We start from the raw sequence: 25257 nt of genomic DNA on the forward strand, positions 1-25257 counted from the left end.
GTACAGCTGAATTAACTACCCATGAAATCAGCTACAAGAAGCTCAATAACTCAATGCATGCACACACTCCTATTGAATAATATGCATTCACCGGCATTGGGAATAGACCTAGGCTACATCTGGATTTACCCAGTTTATCATTCAAATACATTATGACCATTGTTATTTTGGAGTTAAGTTGGTAAAAGCTACGTAAAATTGATTGTATAATTGATGAATTATTGCATACATGGGTGTCTAAAAAAAACGTTTAGATGTAGTGATACAACTCTGTCTGGATCAAGTACCATTCTGTGACTTTTTTTGTTGTTGGATTGTTTTGGTATTGAGTATTGTGATGGAAATGAGTACCGTGATGGTATTGAGTACCGTGATGGTATTGAGTATTGTGATGGTATTGAGTATTGTGATGGTATTGAGTACCGTGATGGTATTGAGTATTGTGATGGTATTGGGTATCGTGATGGTATTGAGTATCGTGATGGTATTGATTATCGTGATGGTATTGAGTACCGTGATGGTATTGAGTACCGTGATGGTATTGAGTATTGTGATGGTATTGAGTATCGCGGTGGTATTGAGTATTGTGATGGTATTGAGTATCATGATGGTATTGAGTATTGTGATACTAATTCTGGTATTTGTATCAAAGTAAGAATTATGGTATCGTGGCAACACTACTCTCATCTCCTCTTCTGTGTGCATCTGCATGTGTCTCTTTGCATGTGTATGCATGTTTGGTTGACTATGACACTGTCCATAGCAGGCGGATCAGTTTTCAGCTGTGTGGTTGTATGTTTATAGTGTGCTTGAAGGAGCTTGTGAAAATCTCCTGGATCTGGGACCTTTTCACAAACCTTAGCCTGGTAGACATGTACAGCCATCTCTCTCTCACACTCTCTTTCCCCTCATTCATACTGTCCATCTCTTCCACTGTCTTTTGTCCTGTCTACCTTTCTCTCATTTTCCTCCCACCTCCCTCCCTCCCTCCCTCCCTCCCTCCCTCCCTCCCTCCCTCCCTCCCTCCCTCCCTACCGTGACGCTGCTTGTTTCCACAGCTCTGTTTTTTTACAGTCACTCTGGGTTTGTTTGTCCTCATGCTCCTCTCCTCTCCTCTCCTCTCCTCTCCTCTCCTCTCCTCTCCTCTCCTCTCCTCAGTTGGCTTTGTAAATAAAATAAGCCTTGCTGTAGCTGCATCTTTTCTGGAGGGCCCAGCTAGGCTTAATCCACATATAACAGTCAGGGGGATCAGGGGCCTAATCTGGCTAATAATATCAGCTGGAGAGATGTTCAAGAGTTTTGGATTCATCGAAACATGCACAGAGCACACTCACTTAGCTACCACGCCACGGACAGAGAGGGGAAATGTCAGAGTTGTTCACATACGATGGAGTTCCGTGGCCTGTATTCATAAAGCGTCTCAGTGTGGGAGGAGTGCTGTTCTAGGATCACGACCCCCCCTGTCCATATAATCTTTTTCATTATGATCTAAAAGGCATAACTAATCCTAGATCAGCACATCACTCTTCGAATACTCCACATGTTGTGTGACGGGAAACTAGAAATCCAGCATCAGTGTTTAGTGTTTGCACCACACACGGCCAAAGCCTTTACTTATAATTACATTTCTCAACTCCTGAAAGGGGAATTCTTCAACAAGACAAGATGTAACTAACTTCAAAGCAAACTGCAAAGTCATGTTTTGTCTTTAAATTGTGCAAGTTCTCTTGCATGATGAAAAAAAAGTTGTCAACCGTTAATGCTAATTAAACTGTGTTTGATAATGTATTTAAATGTAGAAAGCCCAGGGAAGGCTGTAGCTAGCAAGCTAGTCCAAGCCCTTTGATCAAACATGGATATCTCCCTCTCCCTGAGAGCATGTTTACTGGAGGTTGCAGGGGTTAATTGATGGCTTAATTGTGTATTTATTAAGGATCCCCATTAGTTCCTGCCAAGGCAGCAGCTACTCCTCCTGGGGTCCAGCAACATTTGTTTTTCTTTTTTCAACTAGGTAAGTCAGTTAAGAACAAATTATTATTTTCAATGACGGCCTAGAAACAGTGGGTTAACTGCCTATCCAGGGGCAGAACGACAGATTTGTACCTTGTTAGCTCGGGGATTTGAACTTGCAACCTTCCGTTTGCTAGCCCAACGCTCTAACCACTAGGCTACCCTGCCGCCCCCAACATTAAGGCAGTGATATAACATTTAAAATATGACATGACATTACATTTCATTATGTACCCAATCCTTATTGTAGCTGGATTATGTTGGAGAACTCTGTGTTCTGTAAGACAGTTAACTCTTTATCCACAATATGGCAGGGGCTGTAGAGGCTTAACACATTTTTTCCATCAGCAGACTATGATCGATAATGTCAAAAGCCGAACTGAAGTCCTACATTTCTCTCAGCCAATCATCAGTAATTTGTGTAAGTGTGGTGCTTGTTGAATGTCAAATCAAATCAAATTGTATTAGTCACATGCGCCGAATACAACAGGTCACCTTACAGTGAAATGCTAACTTACGAGCCCCTAACCGACAGTGCAGTTTATAAAATATGGATAAGATTAAGAGATAAATGCGAATAGGCAATGTGAATAGTCTGGGTAGTCATTTGACTAGATGTTCAGGAGGAGTCTTATGGCTTTGGGGTAGAAGCTGTTTAGAAGCCTCTTGGACCTAGACTTGGCGCTCCGGTACCACTTGCCGTGTGGTAGCAGAGAGAACAGTCTATGACTAGGGTGGCTGTGAGCCTTTGACAATTTTTAGGGCCTTCCTCTGACACTGACTGATATAGAGGTCCTGGACGGCAGGAAGCTTGGCCCCAGTGATGTACTGAGCCGTTTTCCCTACCCTCTGTAGTGCCTTGCGTTCGGAGGCCGAGCAGTTGCCATACCAGGCTGTGATGCTCTCGATGGTGCAGCTGTAGAACCTTTTGAGGATCTGAGGACCCATGCCAAATCTCCATGCCAAGTCTCCTGAAGGGGAATAGGTTTTTTCATGCCCGCTTCATGACTGTCATGGTGTGCTTGGACCATGTTAGTTTGTTGGTGATGTGGACAGCAAGGAATTTGAAGCTTTCAACCTGCTCCACTGCAGCCCTGTCGATGAGAATTGGGGCGTGCTCGGTCCTCTTTTTCCTGTACTCCACAATCATCTCCTTTGCCATGATCACGTTGAGGGAGAGGTTGTTGCCCTGGCACCACACGGCCAGGTCTCTGACCTCCTCCTTATAGACTGTCTCGTTGTTGTCGGTGATCAGGCCTACCACTGTTGTGTCATCGGCAAATTTAATGATGGTGTTGGAGTCGTGCCTGGCCGTGCAGTCATGAGTCAACAGGGAGTACAGGAAGGGGCTGAGCACGCACCACTGAGGGGCCCCTGTGTTGAGGATCAGAATGGCGGTTATGTTGTTATCTACCCTTACCATCTGAGGGCGGCCCCTCAGGAAGTCCAGGATACAGTTGCAGAGGGAGGTGTTTAATCCCAGTGTCCTTAGCTTATTGATGAGCTTTGAGGGCACTATGGTGTTGAACACTGAGCTGGAGTCAATGAATAGCATTCTCACATAGGTGTGAGATAGGTGTCATTTTGTCCAGGTGGGAAAGGGCAGTGTGGACTGCAATAGAGACTGCATCATCTGTGGATTTGTTGGGGAAGTATGCACATTGGAGTGGGTCTAGGGTTTCTGGGATAATGATGTTGATGTGAGCCATGACCAGCCTTTCAAAGCACTTCATGGCTATGGACGTGAGTGCTACAGGTTGTTAGTTATTTAGGCAGGTTACCTTAGTGTTCTTGGGCACAGGCACTATGATAGTCTGCTTAAAACATGTTGGTATTACAGACTCAGACAGGAAGAGGTTGAAAATGTCAGTGAAGACATTTGCTAGTTGGTCAGCGCATGCTCGCAGTCCTGGTAATTTGTCTGGCCCTGCGGCCTTGTGAATGTTTCTGTCTAAAGGTCTTGCTCACATCAGCTCTGGGGAGCTTGATCACACAGTCTTCTGGTACAGCTGGTGCTCTCATGCATATTTCAGTGTTATTTACCTCGAAGCAAGCATAGAAGTAGGTTAGCTCGTCCGGTAGGCTTGTGTCACTGGGCAGCTCTCGGCTGTGCTTCCCTTTGTAGTCTGTAATGGTTTGCAGGCCCTGTCACATCCGACGAGTGTCAGAGCCGGTGTCGTACGACTCAATCTTAGTCCTGTATTGATGCTTTGCCTATTTGATGGTTCGTCGGAGGCCTTAGCTTGATTTCTTATAAGCTTCCGGGTTAGAGTCCGCTCCTTGAAAGCAGCAGCTGTAGCCTTTAGCTCAGTGCGGATGCTGCCTGTAAACCATAGCTTCTGGTTGGGGTATGTGCTAGAGGTCGACCGATTATGATTTTTCAACGCCGATACCGAAACTGATTATTGGAGGATCAAAAAAAGCCAATACTGATTAATCGGACGGTTTTTATATATATATATATATATAGATTTATAAAAACGTATATATATATATTTTATAAAAAAATATATATATATATATATATATTTGTACTAATGACAATTACAACAATACTGAATGAACACTTTTATTTTAACTTAATGTAATACATAAGAAAAAAAAGTTTTGTCTCAAATAAATAATGAAACATGTTCAATTTGGTTTAAATAATGCAAAAACACAGTGTTGGAGAAGAAAGTAAAATTGCAATATGTGCCATGTAAGAAAGCTAACGTTTAAGTTCCTTGCTCAGAACATGAGAACAAATGAAAGCTGGTAGTTCCTTTTTTTTTAAATATATTTTATTTTTGCATTTTTCAATTAAGAACATTCAAAACAAAAGTGAAAAGATATTAGACAACGATAGGACAAAGTGACAGTAACGGACAAGCGTAATTTTTTATTTGTTTTTATAATAATTATATAAACAAACATACAATAAGAAAAAAAATAATAACGAGACATTGGATCACCTGCCGTAGGCTACATATTATACATTATGTGTGAAACATTATGTGAGGATTATATATAGATTCAATCATTGAGATGTGGGGGGAGATTCTCCATATAGTCAATAAAAGGTTGCCAAATTCTGTAAAATGTCGTTAACTTATTCCTCAAGCAGTAAGTGATTTTCACCAAAGGGATACAACTATTAACTTCCGATAGCCACATTGCAACTGGCAGGGAGGAATCCAATTTCCATTTCAAGGCAATACATTTATTGGCAATCGCTAGCAATATTTCTGTTAGCTTTATAGTATGGCTTTGCCTAAGATTGGTGTTAGTAAAGTTACCCAGTAGACAGACCTCCGGGTCTAAAGGGAATGCAACCCCGTGAATTGAGGATATGGTTTCGCATACCCCCTGCCAGAAACCGTGTAGTTTTGAACACTGCCAAGTGGAATGGAGGAATGTTCCTTCATCTGAGCCACATCTAAAACATAGGGAGGAGATATCTGGGTTGAACTTGTGCAGTCTAGATGGGGTGATATAGAGCTGATGGAGGAAATTAAACTGGATCAGTCTGTATCTGGAGTTCAATGTGGATGTAACACCATCCCTGTATAGGTCACTCCATAGATCCTCATCAAGATCAATACCCAGATCTTTTTCCCATCTAAGTCAGGGTTTATCTAGCCCAGGCAGTGTTAGTCCTGACATAAGAGCATCGTATACACGGGAAATGGTCTTGAACAGTGGTTGGTCTGCGTGGCAGAGTTGTTCAATAGGTGACATCTTAGGTAGGTTCCATTGTCCCTTGAGAGTCACCCTAATAAAGTTTTGTAGTTCTGGTAGTTCCTTTTAACATGAGTCTTCAATATTCCCAGTTAAGAAGTTTTAGGATGTAGTTATTATATGAATTATAGGACTATTTCTCTCTATACCATTTGTATTTCATATTCCTTTGACTATTGGATGTTCTTATAGGCACTATAGTATTGCCAGCCTCGGGAGTTGATAGGCTTGAAGTCATAAACAGCGCTGTGCTTCAAGCATTGCGAAGAGCTGCTGGCAACGCAGATCACTGGGGTCGGGGCCTGTTCCCGAGGGAGCCGTATATTCTTTGCCTCGGGCTCGTCAGAGTCTTGAAAGAAGAAAAAGGATTCTGCTTGTCTGTGGTGAGTAATCGCAGTCCTGATGTCTATAAGTTATTTTCGGTCATAAGAGACGGTAGCGGCAACATTATGTACAAAAATAGTAAAAAATAAGTTACGAACAACGCAGATCAACGAACAATGAAACACAGGTTGAGGGCACGTAAAATGTCTGCCCTCTGCCACTGCGCCATCCTTCCCTATAATCATGCTGAAAGTCTGTTGTCAATTTGTTTACAGTAAAAAAGAAGAAACTATACTACTACATTGTATCTGGTCAAACACCATTTTTTCCAAACGTTTACTAACAGGCTGATTGGTCAGCTATGTGAATATATGGCAAATAGGAGTGACAATATCGTCCTCTATTATCCTCAGTCATTTTGCAACCGGACCCCTGTGACTTGCCATTGTTGATACACACAATTTTTTTACTTCTTCCACACTCACTTATGGAATTCAAAATGACAATGCTTATCTTTCATAATTTGATCAGTTGTACTTGGATGTGTAGTGTTGCTGGCATACCTACGTTTTCTAATCTTGCCAATGAAAAAAATCATTAAAGTAATTGGCAATATCAATCGGTTTTGTGATGAATGAGCCATCTGATTCAATGAATGATGGAGCTGAGTTTGCCTTTTTGCCAAATATTTCATTTAAGGTGTTCCAAAGCTTTTAATATCATTCTTTATGTCATTTTTCTTTGTTTCATAGCATAGTTTCTTATTCTTTTTCAGTCACATGATTTCTCAATTTTCAGTACGTTTTGCCAATCGGTTGTGCAGCCAGAATAATTAGCCATTCCTTTTGCCTCATCCCTCTGAACCATACATTTATTCAATTCCTCATCAATACACAGGAATTTAATTAGTTTTACAGTCATTTAACTAGAATAAGCAATTTGATAAATGTGTCAAGTGCAGCATATGGTTGCTCCTCATTACACACCACAGAACAACAAATATTATTTACATCAACAACATAGGAATCACTACAAAAGTTATTGTATTGCCTCTTATACACTATATTAGACCCAGCCTTTTGAAATGTGCTTTTCCTAGATATGGCTACACTACTGTGATCACTACATCCTATGGATTTGGAGACTGCTTTCAAGCTAATTTCTGCAGCATTAGTAATGATGTAATTAATACATGTTGATTATTTCATTCCTGTGCTGTTTGTAACTACCCTGGTAGGTTGACTAATAACCTGAAGCAGATTGCATGCACTAGTTTAGTTTGAAGCTGGAAAACAGTTTCCTGCGGTTAGAGGCACAAGCTTGAAATTTAGAGTGGTAGAAAGTGGCTTTAGCAGTGGATACAGAGGAAGAGAAAATAGAGGAGGGAGTGAAAGGATGATAGGTCCTCAAGAAGTGTTGTTTTCCTTCATTTCACTCAGGTGCCCGCAGCCCTGTTCTGTAAGCTCGCAATGAATCATTCAGCCACGGAGAAGGAGAGGAGGGCTTAGCCGGCCGGGAGGAAAGGGCAGAGAGTAGGGTCGAAGAGGCAGAATCATGAGAAGGATTTAGCGGAAGGGAGAGATGATAGGATAGAAGAGGAGAAAGTAGTGGGATAGAGAGTGAAGATTGCGATGGTGCATGACCATCTGGCTAAGAGCTGAGGGGCTGAGGTTGGAGGAAAAGGAGACATAAAAGGAAACAAAGTAGTGGTCAGATACTTGTAGGGGGGGTGCAGTGAGATAAGTAGGCGAGCAGCCTCTAGTAGTGATGAGGTCAAGCGTTTTGCCTGCCTTGTGAGTTGGAGGGGTTTGGGAAAGAGTGAGGTCAAAAAAGGCAAGGAGGGGAAAGAGAGTTGGAAAGAAGTGAATCAAAGGCAAACGTCAGGAGGTTGAAGTCGCCAAGTACGAAGGGCGGTGAGCCATCATCAGGAAATGAACTCATAAAGGTGTCAAGCTCATTGAGGAACTCTCCAAGAGCACTTGGTAGGCTATAGATGACAGTAATGTTAACCTTGGGTGGACAAGTGACAGTGACAGCATGTAATTAAATTGAGGAGATGGACAGTTGGGAGAAAAGAGAAAATCTCCACTTAGGAGAAATGAGTAGACCTGTTCCACTACTGCGATGAACAGATGCTCTCGGAATATGAGAGACAACATAGTCAGATGAAGAAAGAGCAACTGGAGTACCAGTGTTCTCTGGGGTGATCCATGTCTCCGTCCGGGGCAAAAAGTCAAGGGGCAGCATAGGCTGGGATGAACTCAGCGTTCTTGACCGCAAATCGGCAGTTCCAAACATTCCAAACGCTGCCAGAGACCCAGAATTCCACATGAGTTGTACACTAAATTAGAAGGGTTGCAGCCAAGGGGTCGGGAGCGTCTGTAAAACATATAGGGAGAGGTGCGAACTGGTATAGAAAACACACACATAGTTGACAAAGCTACAAAAGAGCAAAATAACTAGTTAAGATACTCAAGTGAGAGAGTGGTGTGAGCCTTCCTCTCTTTCCTTCCTTGAACAACTCGGCAGAACAACTCCGCCGAACTGTCTTTGTTTTGGCCACGGTCTTTGTTTTGGCCACGATCTTTGTGTTGGCCACTGTCTTTGTTTTGACCACGGTCTTTGTTTTGGCCACGATCTTTGTTTTGCGACAGAACTGCCACTGACACGACCGCCACTTACAGCTGCCACTGAGAAACCAGGGGAGACTGAAGAACTAGCAATCATTGCTAATTGCCTAGCAGAGGTGGAGAGCACACATCCCTGTACTAATTGCTGATTGCCTAGGAGAGGTGAAATCACCCCCCCCCCTCCCCCCAAATACAGCCACTGATTACCAAAAACAAGTCACAAATCGCCCTGCCCCTTGATCGTGATTGATTGTTCAATAACTATCTGCAAATTATGAGCAGTCAGCAGTTCACACACCAAGTAGGCTACTGGGAAAACAGGCAGCACTTAGCTAGCACTCCTGGAGATAAACAGGCAGCACTTAGCTAGCACTCCTGGAGATAAACAGGCAGCACTTAGCTAGCACTCCTGGAGATATCAGGAGTCCTCTAGCTATGGAATTAATCACTTCCCACAACAATTTGCTTGCAGCTGAAACTGGTGTCATGGGTTCTGTTCTGAAGGCAGTTTCTCCTCCCTGTGGGCTGTGCACAATTTGGCTCACGTGGAATCTTTGCTGCTGCCGTTGGCCCTCATATACAGTGCATTCGGAAAGTATTCAGACCCTTTGACTTTTTCTACATTTTGTTACATTACAGTCAGATTCTAAAATGGATTCAGTGGACTGATATAGGGTACACCGTTTTGAGATTATAATTACAATATATGAATACAATAGAATAGCCCACCCTGTACTTCATTCACAATTGGTGGTTACATAATTATGCATTGTTTGCTTCCTTTTGCTCAACTCACCCATTCTCCCCCATCATACTATATTTAATTTATTTAATGCGTTGTTATATGTGGGAAATTAGTTTCGGTATAGTCTATGTTCAGTTTCGAGGCAATTATCAGGGTGATTATCAACTGGGCACGACACCTTCAACTATTGAGAGAAGGAGCGGAGTAGGCCAATCTGTTGGGAGAAGGAGCGGAGTAGGCCAATCTGTTGGGAGAAGGAGCGGAGTAGGCCAATCTGTTGAGAGAAGGAGCGGAGTAGGCCAATCTGTTGAGAGAAGGAGCGGAGTAGGCCAATCTGTTGGGAGAAGGAGCGGAGTAGGCCAATGTGTTGAGAGAAGGAGCGGAGTAGGCCAATCTGTTGGGAGAAGGAGCGGATTAGGCCAATCTGTTGGGAGAAGGAGCGGAGTAGGCCAATCTGTTGGGAGAAGGAGCGGATTAGGCCAATCTGTTGGGAGAAGGAGCGGAGTAGGCCAATCTGTTGGGAGAAGGAGCGGAGTAGGCCAATCTGTTGAGAGAAGGAGCGGAGTAGGCCAATCTGTTGGGAGAAGGAGCGGAGTAGGCCAATCTGTTGGGAGAAGGGGCAGCAGGGAAAAATATTCATAAAATGACATGCCATCCTAAAACTGGTTATAACTCTAGTTCTGTTTGTGATATTAAGATTCTAACAACAGCAGTGTGTTATATAGACTTATTAAGGAAAAGTCAAGAATGGGGGGGAAATGACCTCATAACTGGAGAGTAATTACACATTTTAAATGTGTTGTTAGTCATTATGGTGCTGTCTGTCTTTCTAGTGTTAATATACAGAATCACTAAGAAATCCATTCATATTTTGTTTAGGAAGGCCATAAAAAACATGATACAAGACAATGTATTTCAAAAGAACAGAATAGCATGTTTTGAGTTGTATTTATCTGTGCTTAGTAGCCAAGGCTATGGCTGTGTCATGCCAATGAAATGAAGGTGTTAATTTAGCAGATATAACAGGACCTGCACCTACCACAGTCCACATATATTTTACAGTAAGAATATTATGGGATATAACAGAAGAAAATAGAAAGGATATTTATCCCAAATGCCTATTGCTGATTGTTACCAGTAACCTACTCACATGAGGAACGTGCAGGGAGCCACCGTTATTCTAGGAGAAAGTTATATTTTGAAACAGAGACCATCCCTGCAATTTGTGGAGTTGTCATTAGAAACCTTAGAATCTGCTCTTTCTGATGTCTGGCCTGCATGGACCTCTGTCGGATGATGTGGAAGAAGTACTATTTGATCTCCTTTCCCTTCTTTGTCAATGCACACTGCGCTGGTCATCTGTCACTATTTGACAATTGATAATATTGTCACCCATCAGACTACTTTAGTCCACATATATTATTATTGTTATTATTTTATTTGTGAAAATAGTTCCAATGTAGTTTAGGTGTCATTTGGACGGGCCAGCTGGGCAGGCAACTGTTGTCTTACAGTCAGAAAATACACTACTGTATTATTTGAGTAGTTCAAGTTGAAGTTTTATTAGTTGTACTGTATGTACGGGATAGACATTGTATACATCGTCTAACGAAATGCTTATTTGCAGATTCCATCTCGACAATGCAACAATAATAAAAGATAAGAAAAGGAACATAAAGTAAATGGCTCAGTATAATATATATATATTTTTTTGCACAAGTATAATACAGGAAGGCTCAATTTATTGTACAATATTTACATGTGTTTTGGGGTTGGGGGCAGTGTATAAACTGATCAGTATAATAAGGGGTTTGTAGCAGCAGTTGTGAGGTGTGGGTGTGTCCATGAGTTTCTGAGTGTCTGTGTGCATATGTGAGTACATGTGTGCTAAGGTGCAGAGAATCAGAGCAGGTGGACAGTGCAGTTCAAGTATTCAGCAGTCTGATAGCTTGTAAATAGAAAGTGTTTCTGAGCCTGTTCGTATCAGACCTCATGCCTTGATTCCGTCTGCCCGACGTTAAAGGAGAGAGCAGCTCGTGGCTGTAGTGTGTGTGGTCCTTGATTATGCTGTGTGCCTTCCTCAGGTACTGTTTCGAGTAGATCTCCTGGATGGGTAGGAACACGATCCTTAATGATGTACTGGGCTGTCTTCAACACCCTCTGAAGGGCCTTGAGGTCATGGACGGAGTTGCTCCGTACCAGGCTGTGATGCGCTCGATGGTGCAGTCGTAGTATTTGGAGAGGACTGCCGAATTTCTTCAGCCACCTTAGTATTTGCAGTCTATGCGCTTTTGGATCATTCAATACATTTTCTGACTGATTACAATTTACATTTGGTGTCCTGGGGTTTCTTATTACCTATTTTAACATAATAAAGGCATTAATTTAGCATTTTATTGTTTATTATGGAATATTTACACAATTGAAATATCAACAGCATGACCGTCATGGCCATTGTAGTAGTTATGGAATTTTGGCGCTCCAAGTATTAACTGAGAGATCTGTGAATTAGCATGCTTCAGGGACTTTTTAGGCCAATGATGACAGCAAAGAAGAAGGCTGTTATTTGTCCCACTCCCAGAGTCCCCTAGCTTCCAAAAGGCATCAGTAGAAAAATACTTTAATTTAGGAGTAAATTAAACAGGATGTTCTGGTATGCACACAAGTTAAGTCAAGTCGAATATATATCAAGTGCATTTTACATTGGTCTCAGTCATAACGGTTCTCAACAAAACCAGAATGGACTGAGGCACATTCTCAGAGAAAAGGTAAGTCACAGATTGACGTAAGACACTTTCCAGATAACTAATGAAGTTATCCCTCCCCTTACTGACTATCTCTTATCTGCTTTCCCTCTCCTCTTATCTTCTACCCTTATCTTCATTTTATCCTCTCTCTCCTCCCCACTTATCTATCTATCTATCTATCTATCTATCTATCTGATGAAAGCAGATGATGGCTGAATTGTTATGCTTTTGATTGACAAAAAAATAAAACATCAGCTTTTAATTGTGAGTGAGAGTTGCGCTTGTTTCTCAACTAATATTCCTTATGCTCATTTGTATTCACTTTCCCATCTCTCCCCAGTGGCTGTGCTGCTGAAGGATGACTACTTTGTACGGGGGGCAGGACTGCCTGGACGCTTCAAGGCGGAGAAGATTGAGTTCCATTGGGGTCAGAGTAACGGATCAGCAGGGTCAGAACACAGCATCAACGACAGGAAGTTCCCTGTGGAGGTAAGATTATTTGACCACAGAGGACAGGGTGTGTAGAGGTTAGATCATATGGACACAGATGATAGGGGGCTGTAGGGTTTAAATCATATCGACACAGAGGATAGGGGGCTGTAGGGGTTAGATCATATGGCCACAGAGGATAGGGGGCTGTAGGGGTTAAATCATATGGCCACAGAGGATAGGGGGTGAGACTGAGGGTGTTTATGGTTGAGACTGATACACTGATCCCAGAAGGATGTGTCAGTGCAGGCTGTGAACCTAGAGTACAGGAGGTTACTGCAACTCAACGGGGTGAGTATAACCATGTCGGCCTCATGCTGAGTGGATGAACGTAATTGTCTTATTTGAGAGATGTGCAAAAAGAGAGTGACAGAAAGACTGTGACCAATACGGAGAAAGCAAGAGAGAGACACACATTGATTGCCTATTGTGGCTGTCCTTTGCGATGCAGATACATTCTCACCCTGATGGCAGTTTAATCATTCAGACTGAGTCAGGAGTCAGAAGTGGAGAGACACTTTCAGCATGTCAACACAGTGAACTTTCTAGCACCTAAAGCACTTAACTTTGCGCTACCATTATGTCTGTTGAATCAGCTACCTGTTTTTGAATCCTTTGCATACAAGTGAAATAGAAGGGGAGAGCTCTCCATGTGCTGCTTTTCTCTCCCATGTCTCATAGACCTGGGAATTCTTTCTTTCTAGCCTAGCACTGTTCTTATAAAGCCTTCCCTCTGGCAGTCAGGGCCCATATTCATTAAGCTTCTCACATAAAACCTTCCTTCCTTGTCTGTCTTTGTAGCTCTAGCTCTTTTCTTAGAGAGCTTTTCTTCCCTACAGGTTTCTGATTCTGAATGCTTGTATAATTACGATCACCATTTTGTCTCCTCACATCTTTCTGTGACCAATGAAGCGTTAAAGGGCACTGGATGGATGATATGCAGCCATTCTAATTGAAAGCAGTGCTCAGTATGGCTCAGTTGATAGAGCATGGCACTTGCAACACCAGGGCTGTGGGTTTGATTCCCACATGGGGCCAGTATGAAAATGCACACTCAGGTCTCACCCAAGTTTATTTTCTCAATAACACATAGTTTTCATAGATTTTTGTCTTTCTATTATCATAAGTGTTGCCTTTTTTTATTTCTTCAATCGCTTCTTTATTCAAATCATTTAGATTTTGAAGTCGCTCTGGATAAGAGTGTGTTCTAAATGACTAAACTCTAAATGTATTAGCTGTTGTACATGTGGCTGCATTTGATAGTGCTGCCGTTACCTGTCGGTGGTGGTAATTACGGATGTGTAATTAACTTTGATGAAAGGTTGGTCTGGTTAGTGGGTAGTTAAGGGGGAGGAAGGAAAGGCAGCAGGAGAAGAGAAGGTAAAGGGATTTATTGCTATTCATTTCTGTTAAAATATTTGACTGGTTACAGGATCCTAGACGTTTGACGCTAGTTCCTATTTCACAGTATGGTCGTTTTCAAGCAAGGGGGAAGGCCAATGACATCACGACTTCCCGTCAAACTCTACTCCTTGCAGTTTGCAGTTGTGTCAAAAAACACTATTTTGCGCAGTTGTGTCTAAAAACACACTTTTGCTCAAAACATATTGCTCAAAACCTATTTTTGTTACCCTTTAGTGTGTGTACTTTACTGTATTTCTACTGGGTGAGGCGAAGGCTTAAGAGGATGTGAGAGATGCTGAATGGGTGTAAACAAAGGAAAAGGCCATTTTCTTCTACTTGTCTCCTAAGTGGGATAACACATTTATCAACTGCAGCATAACTTTCCCATGTTTCCTCCAACTACAGTGGTATACAAATTTGAAGCTCTGAGGCTGTATTTTTATAAAAAGTTTATTTTTTATTTTTTTAATCTGGTCACATACAGTGCCATCTAAAAGTATTTACACTCCTTTTTGGTCACTGGCCTACACCAAATACCCCATAATATCAAAGTGGAATTATGTTTTTTGAAATGTTTACAAATTAATGAAAATGAAAAGCTTAAATGTCTTGAGTCAATAAGTAGTATACATACCCCTTTGTTATGGCAAGCCTAAATGCATTCAGGAGTAAACATTTGCTTAATAAGTCACATAATACGTTGCAAGGCCTCACTCTGTGTAATACTAGTGTTTTATATGATTTTTGAATGATTGCCTCATTTCTGTGCCCCTCACATACAGATAAATGTAAGGTCCCTCAGTCAAGCAGTGCATTTCAAACACAGATTCAATCACAAAGACCAGGAAGGTTTTCCAATGCCTCGCAAAGAACCGCACCTATTGGTAGATGGTTAAAAATAACAAAAGCAGACATTGAATATCCCTTTGAGTATGGTGATGTTATTAATTTCACTTTGTATGGTCTATCAATACACCCAGTCACTACAGAGATACAGGCGTCCTTCCTAACTCAGTTGCCGGAGAGTAAGGAAACCACTGAGGGATTTCACCATGAGGCTAATGGTGACTTTAAAACAGTTACAGAGTTTAATGGCTGTTATATGAGAACTGAAGATGGATCAACAACATTGTAGATACTCCACAATACTAACCTAATTGATGGGTATGCTTTTCATCATTAAGGACTGGGGAGTTTTTCAGGATAAGAATAAACAGATTGGAGCTAAGCACAGGCAAAATCCTAGATAAAAATCTAGTTCAGTCTGCTATCCATCAGACTTTGGTAGAAGAATTCACCTTTCAACAGGACAATAACCTAAAACACAAGGCCAAATCTACACTAGAGTTGCTTACCAAGAAAACAGTGAATGTTCCTGAGTGGCCGAGTTAAAGTTTTGACTTAAATCTACTTGAAAATATATGGCAAGACCTGAAAATGGTTGTCTAGCAATGATCAACAACCAATTTGACAGAGCTTGAAGAATTTTTAAAATAATAATGGGAAAATGTTGCACAATCCTGTTGTGGAAAGCTCTTAGCGACTTACCCAGAAATAATCTGTAATTGTTGCCAATGGTGCTACTACACTGAACAAAAATATAAACGCAACATGTAAAGTGTTGGTCCCATGTTTTATGAGCTGAAATAAAAGATCCCAGAAATGTTCTATATGCACAAAAAACGTATTTCTCTCAAATTTTATGGACAAATTAGTTTACATACCTGTTAGTGAGCATTTCTCCTTTACCAAGATTATCCATCCATCTGACAGGTATGGCATATCAAGAAGCTGATTAAACAGCATGATCATTACACAGGTGCACGTGCTGGGGACAATAAAAGGCCACTCTAAAATGTGCAGTTTTGTCACACAACACAATGCCACAGATGCCTCAAGTTTTGAGGGGCATGCAATTGGTATGCTGACTGCAGGAATGTCCACCAGAGCTGTTGCCAGAGAATTTCATGTTCATTTCACTACCATAAGTCACTTACAATGTTGTTCTAGAGAATTTGGCAGTACCAACTGGCCTCACAACCGCAGACCACGTGTATGGCGTTGTGTGGGAGAGCGGTTTGCTGATGTCAATGTTGTGATCAGTGCCCCATGGTGTCAGTGGTGTTTGGGTATGGGCATACATAAGCTACAGACAACTAACACAATCACATTTTATTGATGGAAATTTGAATGCACAGATGAATACCGTGACGAGATCCTTAGGCCCACTGTCGTGCTATTCATCTGCCGCCATCAGCTCATGTTTCAGCATGATAATGCACGGCCCTATGTCGCAAGGATTTGTACACGATTCAAGACAATCATTTCCCTGCAAATAAACATAATTTCTATATAAAAAAAGTGTTTTTTGCAAGTAGAAGGCATTTAGAATAAAATGGCAACATCCCGCCCTATAGGCGGTAAATCATTAGATTTGATTCAATTCCATCTTTGAGGACAGCAACCATAGAAATTCAATGTATTTATACCTATTAAGCCATTGTCAACTTCCAGTCTTTAGAACAGTTTCCTGTACCTGCCGGTTCCATGACACGTCCCAATGACGCGATCAATGGAAACCTGTCTGTAGTGTGTAGTATTTTCCATTTGAAATAGACATGACGTGTGCGTGCGTTTGTGTGTCCGTGTGTAAACATTTTGAGGAATAAGAGTTAAAAGGTAAAGAGACCTTCATAAAACCTGACATCCTTTAGGATTGTTACCAGTCACTCTTCTCTATGGCCGTGTCCCAATTTGTGTATATAGTTTGGCTTACCCCTAACAAACTTTGATTGTCCATTCATAAGTCCACTATATGATTTGCCCAAGATCACTAGCCTTCTATTTTCATATCATATGAATGTTCAGTCTTCCCACAAATAAACTGTATCTAAAAGCCTTGAGACATTTATTTGTCATTCAATGGAAAATGGTCATTTTCATCATACCATATCAGCCATATATATCGCCTAGTAGTCTTTCTTAGATTCACTTGAGAACAGAACTTCAGATAGTTATCTTCAACGTATGATTATTGTTTCCTTTCTCAGAAAAGGGGCTGCAATTTTTCCTGTGCACTTCTTGCTGCTTACTTGTCCTCCATTTTATCAAGTGCGCTCACTCACCGGCCTCCCTCTGAGCTGTAGACTCCCCAACACAATGTCACTAATACAAAGAATGGCTTAGGGAGGGAATGGGTGGGTGATTCATTCCACTGTTGTGCCCCATTGGACACGGAACAAAGAAACAAAGAACCCAGATAAAATAAAGTCTAAACAAACCATATGTTTGACTGTAGATGCTCTGAAGAGCCCTCGTGTGTGGGTGTGTGTCGGTGGGTGGGGATGAGTGTGTATGTGCTACATAGCTTCTGGCTTTGTATCTTGTAGCTTCACAATGCAAACACCTAGGGGACATAGTTGTGTATGAGGATTTAACTTCAAACTCACTCACCTCAAAGTCTTGACTTTATGCTGTAGCAGATCAGGGGGATAACTTTGTGAAGTGAGAGTATTTACAGACTGAGCTCATTCAGTGTCTCATTGCAATGATAAACGGATGGGAAATGGAAGTGTGCGTGCGTGCGCGTCTGTGTCTGTGTGTGTGTGTGTGTGTGTGTGTGTGACCGGTCTTCCTCTAGAAGTTGTCCTGTTTAGCATGGAACACTCAGCCCAGATAGGGCTGGCTGGGGTTCTGGCAGCTAAATCTAACCCTAAACCAGGACTGGCTGTATGGGGTTCTGGCAGCAGGGATTGAGGTCCTGTTTAGCATGGAACACTCGGCCCAGATAGGGCTGGCTGGGGTTCTGGCAGCAGGGATTGAGATGCAGTAAGTGACACCATGGGGAAATTACCCCTGACCTCTGGCACACAGAAAGGAAGAGAGGAAGTGCAATAGCAGTGGAATAAAGAGGAGAAAACTGCCTGCGGAAGCCTCACACTCTGGATAAAGCACACAGACACACACACAGACAGACAGACACACACACACACACAGACACACACACACACACAGACAGACAGACAGACAAACACCCACACAATTCACTGAAGTGAATTGAGTAGGAAAGCATTACTTTTTCTAAGGACTGTTACAAAATCCCAAGACTCCTTACACTCTCTATCAAGCACTCAAGATTGTCATCTGATGAATGTTCAGTCTTTCCCACAAATAAACGGTATCTAAAAGCTTTGAGCCATTCACTGTTTGACAGTCAGTCAAATGGCATATTTGTCATTCAATGGAAAATTGTCATTTTCATCATACATTTTTCATGTTCGAGAATTGATAGATTGAATTCAGTCTGTAATACGCAGTAAGTACAAGCCTGTTAACATACAAGCCTGTTAACCCTTGCAAGGCTGCCGGCCCAGATGGTATCTCTAGTCACGCCTTCAGAGCCCTCGTGCAGACCAGCTAGCTGTTGTGGTCTCTGACATTTTCTCTCTCTAGCTCCGGCTGTTATCCCCACCTTCATCCTGTGCCCAAGAAAGGGGAATTATCTGAACTGAATGACTACTGACCTGTAGCATTCACTTCCATCATCATGAAGTGCTTCAAGAGGCTAATCAAAGACCACATCACCTCATCCATCCCCGACACACTCAACCCTCTCCAATTCGCCTACCGCCCTGACAGATCCACGGGCGATGCAATCGCCATTACACTGCACACTGCCCTCACCAGGAATGCATACAGGCCTACAGGAATGCATACAGTATGTGAGGATGCTGTTTGACTACAACTTGGCCTTCAATACTATAGTGTCCTCTAAGATCTTCACAAAGCTTAGCAAACCTGGAACTGAACTCCCTTTGCAACTGGGTTCTGGACTTACTGACGGGCCGCCCCCAGGTGGTGAAGGTAGGTAACACTGAGGTGAAGAAGGCACGGCAGTGACTCTTCAACCTCAGGAGGCTGAAGAAACTCGGCCTTTTCCCTGAGGGCCCATACAGTGTTCTACAGGAGCACCATCGATACCATACTGTCGGGCTGCATCACGGCCTGGTATGGGAACTCCACCACCGCTGACCGCAAGGCTCTACAGAGTTTGGTATGCTCAGCCGAATGCATCATTGGGTGCTCACTGCCTGCCCTCCAGCACACCTAAAACACCAGGTGTCGCAGGAAGGCCAAGAAGAAGAAGTCCTCAAGGACCTCAGCCACCTGATCCACGGCCTGTTCCCCCCACTTCCATCACTTAGACACGGGCAGTATAAGAGTATCATGGTAAAAACTAGCTTATTTTGCCAGCTAGAAAAAAATGTAAACAAATAACTTCAGAAACGGAGGAAGAAGATAGCTAGCTATAGCAAGCTAAAGTTTGCAGCTGATTCTTCAACAAGAGACAACTGCAACAACGATCGTCCTAAGATCACAAAATAAACTTTTCCATTGAGCCAAATCCACAATTCCCCCCTCCAAAGAAAGCATGGCTCTGGGGCTTCTCCGAAATGCCACCAGATCCACGGTCGAATCCCTAACCGAAGCATCACATTTCAGTTTAGTCCGCACTCGGCAGACTATATATAAAACTCTCCCAGAGCCTCAGAATGGCCGGTTTACCCCAACGTACAGCCCCACAAAAACCTTTAAAACTTGCTCTATACAGTAACAGTGACCTCCATCGTGGCCGAAACTACTCTTCCCATAGTACAAGCCTATCTACAGTATGACAGCCTCAGCAGTTAGCTGCCATAAGGTCTCATGTGGCTCAGTTGTTAAAACATGATGCTTGCAATGCTAGGGTTGTGGGTTTGATTCCCACAGGGACCAGTACGAAGAAGTACGTAGAATGTACACTCACTCTGTAAGTCGCTCTGGATAAGAGCATCTGCTAAATGACTAAAAATTAAAAAATGTAACAGCTGGCAGACATGTTTACATTTGATTAGTTGTATCAGTGTTATTTAGATGGAAGACATGAGCTAAATGCGCTATAGCTAGCAAATGTTAGCATGTAGGTAGCAAGCTAGCTCTTTCACTTACCCAATTCACTTCCATTCTCACGATCTCTGCTGGTTCTGCTGGCTGTTTGAGATGCTTTGGAAGCCTTATTGATGGTAGAGAGGGCATCCACTTTGAGAAGCAAATTTTCACTGAAGCCCTCCTTCCATTGTTGATAGCTGTGGAAGTTCTCAGGGATAAAATCTGGCCCGTAGATTGATGCGTGAACGCCCAATGCGCCCGCCTGATTCTCATTCTCAAGTTTTTCATTCATCGTGTGAAGCTGACCATGGGGCGTTGTGGGATTTTTTTCCAAAGTTAGAGCTTATTTGGAGAACCTCAAACCCAACTTTTAGAACAACATTATACCAATTGATTTAAGAGTTTGTATAGTAGCTGCAAGCATATCATCCAATTTAGTTAGTCATTTGGTATTGCCTGGCAGACAAGACAAGCAGCACAGTAATCCTCTAAGACCTTCAGATCACTCCTGTCTTGTTTACATATCCTGACAAACATGAACATGGTCCGCCCCTATGGTGATCACTGAGCTGCACTGAAACACACTGCCAAGTTGTGAGCCTGGCACTGGTGATCACTGAACCACATTGCCATATTGTGAGCATGGCCGTTACATAAAGACCAGTGGGCTTGCACTGCCTGTGGCCCCTGGCTGATGTTGTCATGCTCTTTTTCAAAGCAGTGAAGTGGTGGGATCGATAATGGACCACCTGTTAGATCCCAGTCAGTGCAGTGATTGATGAAGGCGCTATTTCCCCCACAGGAGGCCACGGGGATATCTGTTATAATAATGTATTAATGTGTCACCTCCTGTTACATTCATTATACGAATATGAAATATGATATGAAATATGATATGAAATGTGATATGCAAGGCACAGCAGAAGGGTGGATGTGTGTGTGCATGCTTTCATATGCTCGCAGCTACTATAATTGTTCTTGCGATGTGATTTTTGTCTGTTTGTTGGTCTTGGTGAGAGCCTGTGCTTTACTTTGTGCTCAAAGTGAACAACAAGGTCTCATTAACATTGCACATATTTCTGCCTCACAACCAACTTGATTTACAACCAAAGAGTCTTATACTTATAAATGATAAAAGCAGAATGTTGTTTTATGGCTGTTGGTTCTCTCCTTGGCCCCACAGACAGTTATAATACATGGGTAGTGTCATGTCTGGACTATCATTAAATGTGAAGACTGTTATTTTAACTAGGAAGTTGAGGCACCACGGGAAAATGTTTATAGAGTCTCTATTTCCCAAATTGACTCTTCAGATATTTTCATATCTTATCAGTTAGTCTTCTATTAATGTACCATTATTACCTCATCAGTTCTCATTACTGAACATCGCAACCCCTTGGATATCTGCACGAACCCTAGCCTAAATGATGAATCAGCGATATACAAATTGGCTTAATTATTTATTTACTAACTAGCTAATTAATCACAGAAATACAATAATCACAGAAACACACACACAATAGTTCATACATTGAGTATTACATGATATAAAGAACAAGTCCCTAGTGGACGAAACCAATAGGATGGCTTGGTAGACAAAGGAAAGGGGTTGGGGACCGCTCAAGAGCGGGAAACTCATAGCTGATAACTACACTCATCGAAATTGCTAATACCTTATATTAAGACCGCTCATTCGAAAATGTACATATTTACGAGTGTATGTCTTGTTGTTTCTCTCTGTGGTCGCCGGTCCGTCTGCTGGAGAGTCAATCGACAGAAAGTCTCTGGTTGTGTTCATAATGGATACGTCAGATGTTTCGGCGGATGTCGGTATTCTTGTCCTAGGCTTCGTACATTTCCGGCTGCGGACTGGTAGTTCAACGACCTAGGATTTCTTACTTCTGTAGTGAATTGATAGTCTCAGAGTTGAACCATTCCAGCCGTGTAGCCAATGCTCCACGCTGTATGGTCTTGTCCTTTGGTAGAGTTGTAGTGCCAGCCATTTCAACATGTATTTTCTGGTCTTAGAAATTCAACAATTTGCAACCTTAGCTTACACCATGGTTTGCATGATCTGGTGTGAATTGGGTCACAGGATTTTATACTTGGGTAGAAAAGGGCCGTCTCATCATGTTTGTGCCCAACGGGGCGTGGCTACTGACTGTACATAAGTTACCATAAAACAATCCATTCTCATTTGGAAGACTAAATCACATGGTTATCTTTTCAAAAGTATTCTTATACTTATTCATTCATCTTATACAACCTTATACAGATGTAAGCTGGGAACATTAAGAGATATAGTTATATGTGTTTCCAGTCCTTCATGAGATCTCCAAATGAAACAAACTCAACATGACTGTCCCTTAAGTGTCCATGGACCATTCCCACATTCTCAAAAATATAAATATTGTTTAATTCTCCAATTTTGGGGATTAGTAGGTTTGGGAAGAATAATGCCTTTGTTCTCCATAGGCTCTCTCCCTCCATACTTCATGGCAGCGAAGAGAGGGAGTTTCTAGCAGGATTTTATGACCGTTGTAAAACCTGATGTGGGAGAGAGAGTGAGAGAGGGGGGGGGGGCACCATATACACCCCAAAAGTGCCACATCATGACAGTAGCATGGGATCACAACAGAGTATTAATTCATGGACAACATGGGGGCACAACATAGAATGTCACACAGACACAAGAGGAGTGATGAATATTGTTGCACTGCTTACTCTCAACGTTATCCCACCAATAACTTCACCTGACTTCAACTTGTCCCTGAGTCAGTGTCCTTTTATGCCCTTTATTGCTATATTTGTTGTGTTATACAGTGCATTCGGAAAGTATTCATACCCCTTCCCTTTTTCAACATTTTATTACGTTACAGCATTATTCTAAAATGGATGAAATTAATGTTTTACTTCATCAATCTACACAAAATACCCCCAAATGACAAAGCGAAAACAGATTTGAAGAAAAAATAGAATACCTTATTTACATAAGTATTCAAACCCTTTGCTATGGAGGCTCGAAATTGAGCTCAGGTTCATCCTGTTTTCATTGATCATCCTTCAGATGTTTCTAGAACTTGATCGGAGAACTCCGCTTACTCGGTATCGTTATCGGTACCCCCTGTATATAGCCTCGCTATTGTTTATTTGTTGTGTTATTTTTTACTTTCATTTATTTGAAAGTAACTCTTCTTGAACTGCACTGTTGGTTAAGGGCTTGTAAGTAAGCATTTCACGGTCTACGCTTGTTGTATTCGGCACATGTGACAAAGTTTGATTTGAGTCCATCTGTGGTAAATTAAATTCCTTGCACTTGATTTGGAAAGGCACACACCAGTCTATATAATTCCCACATTTCAGAGCAAAAACCAAGCCATGAGGTCGAAGGAATTGTCTATAGAGCTCTGAGACAGGATTTTGTCGAGGCACTGGGGAGGGTACCAAAACATTTAGGCTACATGGAAGGTCCCCAAGAACACAGTGGCCTCCATCATTCTTAGACGGAAAAAGTTTGTAACCACCAAGACTCTTCCTAGAGCGGGCTGCCGAGCCAAACTGAGCAATTGGGGTAGAAGGGCCTTGGTCAGAGAGGCGACCAAAAACCCGATGGTCACTCTGATAGAGATCCACGGTTCCTCTGTGGAGATGGGAGAACCTTCCAGGACAACCATCTCTACAGCACTCCACCAATCAGGCCTTTATGGTAGAGTGGCCAGGTGGAAGCCACTCCTCAGTAAAGGGCGCATGTGTAAATATTTGTATGAACAAAAGATTCAACAACTGAGACATAAACCAAACAAGTTCCACAGACATGTGACTAACAGAAATGGAATAATGTGTCCCTGAACAAAGGGGGGGTCAAATCAAAAGAAACAGTCAGTATCTGGTGTGGCCACCAGCTGCATTGGGTACTGCAGTGCATCTCCTCCTCATGGACTGCACCAGATTTGCCCGTTATTGCTGTGAGATGTTACTCCAATCTTCCACCAAGGCACCTGCACCTTCTGGGGGGAATGGCCCTAGTTGTCACCCTCCGATCCAAAAGGTCCCCGGTTCGAGATCTGGGCTCTTCGCTGGCCATGGCAAAACACTAACATTCCTGTCTTGCAGGGAATCACGCACAGAACGAGCAGTATGGCTGGTGGCATTGTCATGCTGGAGGGTCATGTCAGGATGAGCCTGCAGGAAGGGCACCACATGAGGGAGGAAGATGTCTTCTCTGTAAAGCACAGGGTTGAAATTGCCTGCAATGACAACAAGCTCAGTCCAATGATGCTGTGACACACCGCTCCAGACCATGACGGACCCTCCACCTCCAAATCGATCCCGCTCCAGAGTACAGGCCTCTGTGTAATGCTCATTCCTTCGATGATAAACGACCATCACAAATCCGACCAGACAAAACTGTGTCAGTGAAGAGCACTTTTTGCCAGTCCTGTCTGGTCCAGCGACGGTGGGTTTGTGCCCATAGGCAGCGTTTTCACGACCGAATGAAAAACGTGCCCAAAGTAAACTGCCTGTTACTCAGGCCCAGAGGCTAGGATATGCATATAAATAGTATAGAAAACACTCTCAAGTGTCTAAAACTGTTCAAATTATGTCTGTGAGTATAACAGAACTGATATGGCAGGTGAAACCCCGAGGACATACCACCCCCCCCCCCCCCCCCCAAGAAAATTCAGCCTACCACTGTTTTCAATGGCTGTCACTTTTATTACAAGGTGAAATCCTCCCAGATTGCAGTTCCTAGGGCATCCACTAAATTGTAGTTTTTCTAGGTGGCTCCCATTTTGACTGTAGTGTTTCCAAGCACGTGGAAGAGAGCACGTTCTTTGGTGTTTTTCTCCGGTAAAGACAATAACGATTCTCCGTCTTAAAATGTATTGTTTATTTACGTATTAGGGTACCAGAGGTTTAATTTTAAACGTTGTTTGACTTGTTTGGAAGAGGTTATTAGTAACGTTTTGTATGCATTTTGATGGAGGGAAACTTAGTGGATTATTGACTGAAGCGTGCCAGCTAAACTGAGTTTTTATGAAAAGGACATTATCGAACAAAAGGACCATTTGTGATATAACTGGGACCTTTTGGAGTGCCAACAGAAGAAGATCATCAGAGGTAAGGCATTTATTATATCTCTATTTCTGACTTTCGTGGCGCACCTGCCTGGTTGAAATATGTTTTTCATGGTTTTGTAGCGGGGTGCTGTCCTCAAATAATCGCATGGTGTGCTTTCGCCGTAAAGCCTTTTTGGAAT

The 25257-nt window shown here is 42.4% G+C and overlaps 1 protein-coding gene across 1 annotated transcript in view; it reads left to right on the forward strand.

Annotated features, from left to right (window-relative positions):
• Positions 1-25257, forward strand: part of LOC139413700 (receptor-type tyrosine-protein phosphatase gamma-like) — a 222020-nt gene that overhangs the window by 121677 nt on the left and 75086 nt on the right. The window contains exon 4 of the mRNA XM_071161382.1: positions 12517-12665. Within this exon, the coding sequence (XP_071017483.1) occupies positions 12517-12665 (149 nt within the window). The remainder of the gene's footprint in view (positions 1-12516; positions 12666-25257) is intronic.

This window comes from Oncorhynchus clarkii, chromosome 7, assembly GCF_045791955.1.
Source record: "Oncorhynchus clarkii lewisi isolate Uvic-CL-2024 chromosome 7, UVic_Ocla_1.0, whole genome shotgun sequence".
NCBI classification, from domain to species: domain Eukaryota; kingdom Metazoa; phylum Chordata; class Actinopteri; order Salmoniformes; family Salmonidae; genus Oncorhynchus; species Oncorhynchus clarkii.